At 34.2% G+C, this 13,951-nt stretch overlaps 1 protein-coding gene across 4 annotated transcripts in view; it reads right to left on the reverse strand.

Annotated features, from left to right (window-relative positions):
- Nucleotides 1–13,951, reverse strand: part of LOC117331394 (serine/threonine-protein kinase B-raf-like) — a 40,766-nt gene that overhangs the window by 12,977 nt on the left and 13,838 nt on the right. For 2 of the 4 annotated variants that reach the window (XM_033890093.1, XM_033890092.1), the window contains exons 8-9: nucleotides 6,593–6,643; nucleotides 5,439–5,481 (exon numbers count right to left, since the gene is read on the reverse strand). In XM_033890093.1, coding sequence (XP_033745984.1) covers nucleotides 5,439–5,481; nucleotides 6,593–6,643 — 94 coding nt within the window. The remainder of the gene's footprint in view (nucleotides 1–5,438; nucleotides 5,482–6,592; nucleotides 6,644–13,951) is intronic. The other 2 variants (XM_033890096.1, XM_033890095.1) reach the window with 1 other exon arrangement.

Raw genomic sequence — 13,951 nt, forward strand, 5'->3', positions numbered from 1 at the left:
TTAGGATTTGTGTTAGCTGTACTGTGATGTTAAGATTTGTGTTAGCTGTAATGTGATGTTAATATTTGTGTTAGCTGTAATGTGATGTTAAGATTTGTGTTAGCTGTAATGTGATGTTAGGATTTGTGTTAGCTGTAATGTGATGTTAAGATTTGTGTTAGCTGTAATGTGATGTTAAGATTTGTGTTAGCTGTAATGTGATGTTAAGATTTGTGTTAGCTGTAATGTGATGTTAGGATTTGTGTTAGCTGTAATGTGATGTTAATATTTGTGTTAGCTGTAATGTAATGTTAATATTTGTGTTAGCTGTAATGTGATGTTAAGATTTGTGTTAGCTGTAATGTGATGTTAGGATTTGTGTTAGCTGTACTGTGATGTTAAGATTTGTGTTAGCTGTAATGTGATGTTAAGATTTGTGTTAGCTGTACTGTGATGTTAAGATTTGTGTTAGCTGTACTGTGATGTTAGGATTTGTGTTAGCTGTAATGTGATGTTAAGATTTGTGTTAGCTGTACTGTGATGTTAGGATTTGTGTAAGCTGTAATGTGTGATGTTAGGATTTGTGTTAGCTGTAATGTGATGTTAGGATTTGTGTTAGCTGTAATGTGATGTTAGGATTTGTGTTAGCTGTAATGTGATGTTAGGATTTGTGTTAGCTGTAATGTGATGTTAAGATTTGTGTTAGCTGTACTGTGATGTTAGGATTTGTGTTAGCTATAATGTGATGTTAGGATTTGTGTTAGCTGTAATGTGATGTTAAGATTTATGTTAACTTTACTGTGATGTTAAGATTTGTGTTAGCTGTACTGTAATGTTAAGATTTGTGTTAGCTGTACTGTGATGTTAAGATTTGTGTTAGCTGTACTGTGATGTTAGGATTTGTGTTAGCTGTAATGTGATGTTAGGATTTGTGTTAGCTGTACTGTGATGTTAAGATTTGTGTTAGCTGTAATGTGATGTTAGGATTTGTGTTAGCTGTAATGTGATGTTAGGATTTGTGTTAGCTGTAATGTGATGTTAGGATTTGTGTTAGCTGTAATGTGATGTTAAGATTTGTGTTAGCTGTACTGTGATGTTAAGATTTGTGTTAGCTGTAATGTGATGTTAGGATTTGTGTTAGCTGTAATGTGATGTTAAGATTTGTGTTAGCTGTACTGTGATGTTAAGATTTGTGTTAGCTGTACTGTGTGATGTTAAGATTTGTGTTAGCTGTAATGTAATGTTAGGATTTGTGTTAGCTGTACTGTGATGTTAAGATTTGTGTTAGCTGTACTGTGATGTTAAGATTTGTGTTAGCTGTACTGTGATGTTAAGATTTGTGTTAGCTGTACTGTGATGTTAAGATTTGTGTTAGCTGTAATGTGATGTTAAGATTTGTGTTAGCTGTAATGTGATGTTAGGATTTGTGTTAGCTGTAATGTGATGTTAGGATTTGTGTTAGCTGTACTGTGATGTTAGGATTTGTGTTAGCTGTACTGTGATGTTAGGATTTGTGTTAACTGTACTGTGTGATGTTAGGATTTGTGTTAACTGTACTGTGTGATGTTAGGATTTGTGTTAGCTGTACTGTGATGTTAAGATTTGTGTTAGCTGTAATGTGATGTTAAGATTTGTGTTAACTGTACTGTGTGATGTTAGGATTTGTGTTAGCTGTACTGTGATGTTAAGATTTGTGTTAGCTGTAATGTGATGTTAAGATTTGTGTTAACTGTACTGTGTGATGTTAGGATTTGTGTTAACTGTACTGTGTGATGTTAGGATTTGTGTTAGCTGTACTGTGATGTTAAGATTTGTGTTAGCTGTAATGTGATGTTAAGATTTGTGTTAACTGTACTGTGTGATGTTAGGATTTGTGTTAGCTGTACTGTGATGTTAAGATTTGTGTTAGCTGTAATGTGATGTTAAGATTTGTGTTAACTGTACTGTGTGATGTTAGGATTTGTGTTAGCTGTACTGTGTGATGTTAAGATTTGTGTTAGCTGTAATGTGATGTTAAGATTTGTGTTAACTGTACTGTGTGATGTTAGGATTTGTGTTAGCTGTACTGTGATGTTAAGATTTGTGTTAGCTGTAATGTGATGTTAGGATTTGTGTTAGCTGTACTGTGTGATGTTAAGATTTGTGTTAGCTGTAATGTGATGTTAAGATTTGTGTTAGCTGTAATGTGATGTTAAGATTTGTGTTAGCTGTACTGTGATGTTAAGATTTGTGTTAGCTGTAATGTGATGTTAAGATTTGTGTTAGCTGTACTGTGATGTTAAGATTTGTGTTAGCTGTACTGTGATGTTAGGATTTGTGTTAGCTGTAATGTGATGTTAAGATTTGTGTTAGCTGTACTGTGTGATGTTAGGATTTGTGTTAGCTGTACTGTGATGTTAAGATTTGTGTTAGCTGTACTGTGTGATGTTAGGATTTGTGTTAGCTGTACTGTGTGATGTTAAGATTTGTGTTAGCTGTACTGTGATGTTAAGATTTGTGTTAGCTGTAATGTGATGTTAGGATTTGTGTTAGCTGTACTGTGATGTTAAGATTTGTGTTAGCTGTACTGTGATGTTAGGATTTGTGTTAGCTGTAATGTGATGTTAAGATTTGTGTTAGCTGTACTGTGTGATGTTAGGATTTGTGTTAGCTGTACTGTGATGTTAAGATTTGTGTTAGCTGTACTGTGTGATGTTAGGATTTGTGTTAGCTGTAATGTGATGTTAAGATTTGTGTTAGCTGTACTGTGATGTTAAGATTTGTGTTAGCTGTACTGTGTGATGTTAGGATTTGTGTTAGCTGTAATGTGATGTTAAGATTTGTGTTAGCTGTACTGTGTGATGTTAAGATTTGTGTTAGCTGTACTGTGATGTTAGGATTTGTGTTAGCTGTAATGTGATGTTAGGATTTGTGTTAACTGTACTGTGTGATGTTAGGATTTGTGTTAACTGTACTGTGATGTTAGGATTTGTGTTAGCTGTACTGTGATGTTAAGATTTGTGTTAGCTGTAATGTGATGTTAAGATTTGTGTTAACTGTACTGTGTGATGTTAGGATTTGTGTTAGCTGTACTGTGATGTTAAGATTTGTGTTAGCTGTAATGTGATGTTAAGATTTGTGTTAACTGTACTGTGTGATGTTAGGATTTGTGTTAGCTGTACTGTGTGATGTTAAGATTTGTGTTAGCTGTAATGTGATGTTAAGATTTGTGTTAACTGTACTGTGTGATGTTAGGATTTGTGTTAGCTGTACTGTGATGTTAAGATTTGTGTTAGCTGTAATGTGATGTTAGGATTTGTGTTAGCTGTACTGTGTGATGTTAAGATTTGTGTTAGCTGTAATGTGATGTTAAGATTTGTGTTAGCTGTAATGTGATGTTAAGATTTGTGTTAGCTGTACTGTGATGTTAAGATTTGTGTTAGCTGTAATGTGATATTAAGATTTGTGTTAGCTGTACTGTGATGTTAAGATTTGTGTTAGCTGTACTGTGATGTTAGGATTTGTGTTAGCTGTAATGTGATGTTAAGATTTGTGTTAGCTGTACTGTGTGATGTTAGGATTTGTGTTAGCTGTACTGTGATGTTAAGATTTGTGTTAGCTGTACTGTGTGATGTTAGGATTTGTGTTAGCTGTACTGTGTGATGTTAAGATTTGTGTTAGCTGTACTGTGATGTTAAGATTTGTGTTAGCTGTAATGTGATGTTAGGATTTGTGTTAGCTGTACTGTGATGTTAAGATTTGTGTTAGCTGTACTGTGATGTTAGGATTTGTGTTAGCTGTAATGTGATGTTAAGATTTGTGTTAGCTGTACTGTGATGTTAGGATTTGTGTTAGCTGTACTGTGATGTTAAGATTTGTGTTAGCTGTACTGTGTGATGTTAGGATTTGTGTTAGCTGTAATGTGATGTTAAGATTTGTGTTAGCTGTACTGTGATGTTAAGATTTGTGTTAGCTGTACTGTGTGATGTTAGGATTTGTGTTAGCTGTAATGTGATGTTAAGATTTGTGTTAGCTGTACTGTGATGTTAAGATTTGTGTTAGCTGTAATGTGATGTTAGGATTTGTGTTAGCTGTACTGTGATGTTAGGATTTGTGTTAGCTGTAATGTGATGTTAAGATTTGTGTTAGCTGTAATGTGATGTTAAGATTTGTGTTAGCTGTACTGTGATGTTAAGATTTGTGTTAGCTGTAATGTGATGTTAAGATTTGTGTTAGCTGTACTGTGATGTTAGGATTTGTGTTAGCTGTAATGTGATGTTAAGATTTGTGTTAGCTGTACTGTGTGATGTTAGGATTTGTGTTAGCTGTACTGTGATGTTAAGATTTGTGTTAGCTGTACTGTGTGATGTTAGGATTTGTGTTAGCTGTACTGTGTGATGTTAAGATTTGTGTTAGCTGTACTGTGATGTTAAGATTTGTGTTAGCTGTAATGTGATGTTAGGATTTGTGTTAGCTGTACTGTGATGTTAAGATTTGTGTTAGCTGTACTGTGATGTTAGGATTTGTGTTAGCTGTAATGTGATGTTAAGATTTGTGTTAGCTGTACTGTGTGATGTTAGGATTTGTGTTAGCTGTACTGTGATGTTAAGATTTGTGTTAGCTGTACTGTGTGATGTTAGGATTTGTGTTAGCTGTAATGTGATGTTAAGATTTGTGTTAGCTGTACTGTGATGTTAAGATTTGTGTTAGCTGTAATGTGATGTTAGGATTTGTGTTAGCTGTAATGTGATGTTAAGATTTGTGTTAGCTGTACTGTGTGATGTTAAGATTTGTGTTAGCTGTACTGTGATGTTAGGATTTGTGTTAGCTGTAATGTGATGTTAAGATTTGTGTTAGCTGTACTGTGATGTTAAGATTTGTGTTAGCTGTACCGTGATGTTAGGATTTGTGTTAGCTGTAATGTGATGTTAAGATTTGTGTTAGCTGTAATGTGATGTTAAGATTTGTGTTAGCTGTACTGTGATGTTAAGATTTGTGTTAGCTGTACCGTGATGTTAAGATTTGTGTTAGCTGTACCGTGATGTTAGGATTTGTGTTAGCTGTAATGTGATGTTAAGATTTGTGTTAGCTGTACCGTGATGTTAAGATTTGTGTTAGCTGTAATGTGATGTTAAGATTTGTGTTAGCTGTACCGTGATGTTAAGATTTGTGTTAACTTTACTGTGATGTTAAGATTTGTGTTAGCTGTAATGTGATGTTAGGATTTGTGTTAGCTGTACTGTGTGATGTTAAGATTTGTGTTAGCTGTAATGTAATGTTAAGATTTGTGTTAGCTGTAATGTGATGTTAAGATTTGTGTTAGCTGTACTGTGTGATGTTAAGATTTGTGTTAGCTGTAATGTAATGTTAGGATTTGTGTTAGCTGTACTGTGATGTTAGGATTTGTGTTAGCTGTACCGTGATGTTAAGATTTGTGTTAGCTGTAATGTAATGTTAAGATTTGTGTTAACTTTACATACCCGTTGCTGTGACTATGGCTGGATTTACATATCTATCAAAGCCCTGTAACACAACAGAGATTTACCATCAGTATACATAGTCCACCTGTCGACACACATTTCACAGTTATTATTACAAACTGTTGAAGGTATTAACTAAGGGTTATATATAGTACAGAACTGTTAATGTTAGAGAAGCATATATTGTACATAAGTTAGATAAGTATTAGACATATATTGTACATAAGTTAGATAAGTATTAGACAAAGTCTACATAACCATACCAAACCACATGTCATCAAGGCCGTTCATCAACTCTTCATTATGAAGAAGATGTGTCAGTCTCCAGCCGTACAAACATGATCCGTCAATGTACCGATTCATCTTCAAGTCTCAAGTTTATGAAATCTACAAGTCTTGTTTATAAGTCTCAATTAATTTGTTTCAACTTTGATTTTTTTTTTCTTTTTAAAGTAGAAAAGGTTTGGGATAGTTTGACAACAAAATGTGGTAAAGGTTTGGTTTTAAACACATACAGTATAAGTGCATGCTTACATACACAGCAACACATATCCACAGGTAATGGAGATTTGAAGGATTCCTGGGTCATTTCCTCAATGATTACAGATATATACATATCTATCATAATTAACCAATATTTGACAGTTTTAAATATAAACAGTAAATAGAACATACAGCATGTACATCAGAGAAATATCGTATTTCTTTCTATTTTCATTTCAAAACGAGCAGTTACGATGTGTTCCCAATTATAATGAAGATTTATCTGTATTTAAAGATGAGTGATGAAGTTGTTTTCCCAATTAGAATGAAGATTCACCTCTATCACATTTTAAAAGGAATGATGTACTCCTTATTAGAATGAAGATTTACCTTTATTTTAAAACGAGCAGTGACGATGTGTTCCCAATCAGAATGAAGACTTACCTCTATCACATTTTAAAGCACGGTGAATGATGTACTCCTTATTAGAATGAAGATTTACCTGTATTTTATTTAAACAAGAGGATGTGGTCCTTAGCTTACTAGAATGAAGATTTCCATTTATATTAAAATAAGTGCAGTTTCGTTCCTATTTCCTAATTAGGATGAAGATTTACCTTTATTTTAAAATGAGTGATGAAGATGTGTACCTTATTACAATGAAGATTTACCTGTATTTTATTTGATGACGCAATACTTTGAGGGTCAAACACTTCTCCAAACTGTAATCGCCAAACAACAGAGATAAATACGGATTCACATATACGCATGCCTTATCTGATGAAATACAACAGTCGAGACTCAGGGACACATATAACAATACACGGATCAACATACACACAACTTTACAATGGGATATTTTGGCGGAAACATTATACACATTCAATTTTTGATTTAAATCAAAAACACAACTTCATATTAAAAGCATAAATCTATAATATTATAAATTGGTGTTAGTAAAATTACAAATTGTCATTTGTCTGTAGAGTGACATTTAGAGTAAAATCACCTTACAAAAGCATTTATTACTGCTAACAATTTCTCACTGCAAACAATTTCTCTCTTTTTTTTTTTTTTTTTTGTACTGGAAACTTCTCTGCTTAGTCAGACAAAGACACAATGAAATATTATGCATTACATGTTGATCAATATCTAATCAGTTCTAAACCAATCTCAAACTCTCAGGATAAATTGTAAATACCCTGATGTAATATCTTATGGTTAATATATATATTACATGCATAAAATATTTTTGTTGATTATTGCTTATAATTCACAGGTAAAATTCCAAGTGTATCACATGCTGTGTGCTAAATTAAAATCACTAAACGCTTTTAGTTCATTTCAAAAGTGCATCAATAATTTCTTCAGCTCATCACTGAATATTTTTTTCATAAAATCTAAACATAACATATGACTACAAACACATTTACAAAAAAAAAAAAAAAAAACAAGACTTCATACAGCAATGCTAATAAAAAATTGTATAGAATCACATGGAATTTGCAGAGTATGACTAAACTGACTCTTGAGAAAACTTTATGAGTTCCTACTTCATAACTAAAACACATCTACACAAGAATTCCTACTCCATGACTAAAACACATCTACACAAGAATTCCTACTCAATGATTAAAACACATCTTCACAAGAGTTCCTACTCCATGATTAAAACACATCTACACAAGAATTCCTACTCCATAACTAAAACACATCTACACAAGAATTCCTACTCCATGACTAAAACACATCTACACAAGAATTCCTACTCCATGACTAAAACACATCTACACAAGAATTCCTACTCCATGACTAAAACATCTACACAAGAATTCCTACTCCATGATTAAAACACATCTACACAAGAGTTCCTACTCCATAACTAAAACACATCTACACAAGAGTTCCTACTCCATGACTAAAACACATCTACACAAGAATTCCTACTCCATGACTAAAACACATCTACACAAGAATTCCTACTCCATGATTAAAACACATCTACACAAGAATGCCTACTCCATGACTAAAACATCTACACAAGAATTCCTACTCCATGATTAAAACATCTACACAAGAATTCCTACTCCATGACTAAAACACATCTACACAAGAATTCCTACTCCATGACTAAAACACATCTACACAAGAATTCCTACTCCATAACTAAAACACATCTACACAAGAATTCCTACTCCATGATTAAAACACATCTACACAAGAATTCCTACTCCATGACTAAAACACATCTACACAAGAGTTCCTACTCCATGATTAAAACACATCTACACAAGAATTCCTACTCAATGGCTAAAACACATCTTCACAAGAATTCCTACTCCATGATTAAAACACATCTACACAAGAATTCCTACTCAATGGCTAAAACACATCTTCACAAGAATTCCTACTCCATGATTAAAACACATCTACACAAGAATTCCTACTCAATGGCTAAAACACATCTTCACAAGAATTCCTACTCCATGACTAAAACACATCTACACAAGAATTCCTACTCCATGACTAAAACACATCTACACAAGAATTCCTACTCCATGACTAAAACACATCTACACAAGAATTCCTACTCCATAACTAAAACACATCTACACAAGAATTCCTACTCCATGATTAAAACACATCTACACAAGAATTCCTACTCCATGACTAAAACACATCTACACAAGAGTTCCTACTCCATGATTAAAACACATCTACACAAGAATTCCTACTCAATGGCTAAAACACATCTTCACAAGAATTCCTACTCCATGATTAAAACACATCTACACAAGAATTCCTACTCAATGGCTAAAACACATCTTCACAAGAATTCCTACTCCATGATTAAAACACATCTACACAAGAATTCCTACTCAATGGCTAAAACACATCTTCACAAGAATTCCTACTCCATGACTAAAACACATCTACACAAGAGTTCCTACTCCATGATTAAAACACATCTACACAAGAATTCCTACTCCATGACTAAAACACATCTACACAAGAATTCCTACTCCATGATTAAAACACATCTACACAAGAATTCCTACTCCATGACTAAAACACATCTACACAAGAATTCCTACTCCATGATTAAAACACATCTACACAAGAATTCCTACTCCATGACTAAAACATCTACACAAGAATTCCTACTCCATGATTAAAACATCTACACAAGAATTCCTACTCCATGACTAAAACACATCTACACAAGAATTCCTACTCCATGACTAAAACACATCTACACAAGAATGCCTACTCCATGATTAAAACACATCTACACAAGAATTCCTACTCAATGGCTAAAACACATCTTCACAAGAATTCCTACTCCATGATTAAAACACATCTACACAAGAATTCCTACTCAATGGCTAAAACACATCTTCACAAGAATTCCTACTCCATGACTAAAACACATCTACACAAGAATTCCTACTCCATGACTAAAACACATCTACACAAGAATTCCTACTCCATGACTAAAACACATCTACACAAGAGTTCCTACTCCATGATTAAAACACATCTACACAAGAATTCCTACTCCATGACTAAAATACATCTACACAAGAATTCCTACTCCATGACTAAAACACATCTACACAAGAATTCCTACTCCATGATTAAAACACATCTTCACAAGAGTTCCTACTCCATGACTAAAACACATCTACACAAGAATTCCTACTCCATGATTAAAACACATCTACACAAGAGTTCCTACTCCATAACTAAAACACATCTACACAAGAATTCCTACTCCATGACTAAAACATCTACACAAGAATTCCTACTCCATGATTAAAACACATCTACACAAGAGTTCCTACTCCATGACTAAAACACATCTACACAAGAGTTCCTACTCCATGACTAAAACACATCTACACAAGAATTCCTACTCCATGACTAAAACACATCTACACAAGAGTTCCTACTCCATAACTAAAACACATCTACACAAGAATTCCTACTCCATGACTAAAACATCTACACAAGAATTCCTACTCCATGACTAAAACACATCTACACAAGAGTTCCTACTCCATGACTAAAACACATCTTCACAAGAGTTCCTACTCCATGGCTAAAATACATCTACACAAGAATTCCTACTCCATGATTAAAACACATCTACACAAGAGTTCCTACTCCATGACTAAAACACATCTACACAAGAATTCCTACTCCATGACTAAAACACATCTACACCAAGAATTCCTACTCCATGACTAAAACACATCTACACAAGAATTCCTACTCCATGATTAAAACACATCTACACAAGAATTCCTACTCCATGATTAAAACACATCTACACAAGAATTCCTACTCCATGATTAAAACACATCTACACAAGAGTTCCTACTCCATAACTAAAACACATCTACACAAGAATTCCTACTCCATGACTAAAACATCTACACAAGAATTCCTACTCCATGATTAAAACACATCTACACAAGAGTTCCTACTCCATGACTAAAACACATCTACACAAGAGTTCCTACTCCATGACTAAAACACATCTACACAAGAATTCCTACTCCATGACTAAAACACATTTACACAAGAGTTCCTACTCCATAACTAAAACACATCTACACAAGAATTCCTACTCCATGACTAAAACATCTACACAAGAATTCCTACTCCATGACTAAAACACATCTACACAAGAGTTCCTACTCCATGACTAAAACACATCTTCACAAGAGTTCCTACTCCATGGCTAAAATACATCTACACAAGAATTCCTACTCCATGATTAAAACACATCTACACAAGAGTTCCTACTCCATGACTAAAACACATCTACACAAGAATTCCTACTCCATGACTAAAACACATCTACACCAAGAATTCCTACTCCATGACTAAAACACATCTACACAAGAATTCCTACTCCATGATTAAAACACATCTACACAAGAATTCCTACTCCATGACTAAAACACATCTACACAAGAATTCCTACTCCATGATTAAAACACATCTACACAAGAGTTCCTACTCCATAACTAAAACACATCTACACAAGAATTCCTACTCCATGACTAAAACATCTACACAAGAATTCCTACTCCATGATTAAAACACATCTACACAAGAGTTCCTACTCCATGACTAAAACACATCTACACAAGAGTTCCTACTCCATGACTAAAACACATCTACACAAGAATTCCTACTCCATGACTAAAACACATTTACACAAGAGTTCCTACTCCATAACTAAAACACATCTACACAAGAATTCCTACTCCATGACTAAAACATCTACACAAGAATTCCTACTCCATGACTAAAACACATCTACACAAGAGTTCCTACTCCATGACTAAAACACATCTTCACAAGAGTTCCTACTCCATGGCTAAAATACATCTACACAAGAATTCCTACTCCATGATTAAAACACATCTACACAAGAGTTCCTACTCCATGACTAAAACACATCTACACAAGAATTCCTACTCCATGACTAAAACACATCTACACAAGAATTCCTACTCCATGACTAAAACACATCTACACAAGAGTTCCTACTCCATGACTAAAACATCTACACAAGAATTCCTACTCCATGACTAAAACACATCTACACAAGAATTCCTACTCCATGATTAAAACACATCTACACAAGAATTCCTACTCCATGACTAAAACACATCTTCACAAGAATTCCTACTCCATGATTAAAACACATCTACACAAGAATTCCTACTCCATGACTAAAACACATCTACACAAGAATTCCTACTCCATGATTAAAACACATCTACACAAGAATTCCTACTCCATGACTAAAACACATCTACACAAGAATTCCTACTCCATGACTAAAACACATCTACACAAGAATTCCTACTCCATGACTAAAACACATCTACACAAGAATTCCTACTCCATGACTAAAACACATCTTCACAAGAATTCCTACTCCATGACTAAAACACATCTACACAAGAATTCCTACTCCATGACTAAAACACATCTACACAAGAGTTCCTACTCCATGACTAAAACACATCTTCACAAGAATTCCTACTCCATGACTAAAACACATCTTCACAAGAGTTCCTACTCCATGACTAAAACACATCTACACAAGAATTCCTTCTCCATGACTAAAACACATCTACACAAGAATGCCTACTCCATGACTAAAACACATCTTCACAAGAATTCCTACTCCATGACTAAAACACATCTACACAAGAATTCCTACTCCATGACTAAAACACATCTACACAAGAGTTCCTACCTAATGACTAAAACACATCTACACAAGAATTCCTACTCCATGACAAAAACATCTACACAAGAGTTCCTACTCCATGATTAAAACACATCTACACAAGAGTTCCTGCCTAATGACTAAACATCTACACAAGAATGCCTACTCCATAACTAAAACACATCTTCACAAGAGTTCCTACCTAGTGACTGTAATATATCTACATAGAATCCAAGTTTTTACTATCATTGATAGTTAAACACATCTGTATAAAACCACAGATAGCTACAACATGGAAACAGATCTACATGTAATCACCTAGAATGACAATACTCATCTGAACAGCACAGGAATTCATATAGGTATACATTCTTCTGAAAATCCACAGTCTCACCATACAAATCCAAATATAGTAAAATCCAGTCTCACCATACAAATCCAAATATAGTCAAATCCAGTCTCACCATACAAATCCAAATATAGTCAAATCCAGTCTCACCATACCAATCTAAATATAGTCAAATCCAGTCTCACCATACAAATCCAAATACAGAGCAACCCGCTTATTTGCATAGCCCTTTTTCCATGACAAAATATGCAAATAACCGGAGTATTCGTATAGGCGGAGTTGGGTTTTGGCCCCTCTTATACACTATGTAGATTGTCAGGTAGGTACTCAAAATGGGCGCTATATGATTGTTTACGTTATTTGCATTAAAAACATATTTAAAAAAAAAACATTATTTAAAACATAAAGAGTAAATACTAAATAAATGGGTTGTTATTCTTTGTAAATGTACAAATATTTGCATATACTTCATCGTTTACTACTTGTCACTCCGAGTCTGTGGGTCCGATATCGGTCATACACGCGTGGCTTGGCACTACGATGTACAATGTGATCGTTTCAATAAACATTCATTATCGTCTTGAGATGTGTTTTGTTCCTGCTATGAGTATATCAGTTGTTTGATCATAGATGATGAACTGCTTAAGCAATAGACTGTCTTAAATGACCGTGAGATGTGTATTGTCGTTTGGGTTTGTTTTGGAAAATGGTGCACACACACAAAGAGTTGTCGTTCCTTACACATATGCCCCCACAATGCAACGCGCCTAGTAAACAATCATGGCGATCGCAACCCAGCGAGTGTTCAAGTGCACAGAACACAGGTTTGGATCGATGCTATAATAAATAAACAAATCTCATCAAAAGATGAGACATATCAATATTTTATTCAGTAATTCTTCTTCACAATGCTACTGATATGGTCTGGATAATAACTAAATGTCGATATCGATGCATCGAACATAACCTGTTTTGACGAAGTGGGAACCAATGATTAGATAACGGTGTACATCGTGTCGAATCAATATGTAAGTTAAAACACTTTTCATAAAACTTTTATTACGGGAAAATCACAAAAAAAAAACCTAAAATCAATTAAAATTTTTCGATTTTTGGGAATTTTTATATGCATATAAGCGGGAGTCGGTGTTTTAGTCGATGCAAATACACTGGATTAAAATACAAAGATAAAGAAGAAAAAAATCGGGACCTGAGAATTTTATGCAAATAAGCGGGATATTCAAATAACCGATATGCAAATAAGTGGGTTCCTCTGTATAGTCAAATCCACAGTCTCACCATACAAATCCAAATATAGTCAAATCCAGTCTCACCATACAAATCCAAATATAGTCAAATCCACAGTCTCACCATACAAATCCAAATATAGTCAAATCCAGTCTCACCATACAAATCCAAATATAG

Source organism: Pecten maximus, chromosome 7 (assembly GCF_902652985.1).
Source record: "Pecten maximus chromosome 7, xPecMax1.1, whole genome shotgun sequence".
NCBI lineage: Eukaryota > Metazoa > Mollusca > Bivalvia > Pectinida > Pectinidae > Pecten > Pecten maximus.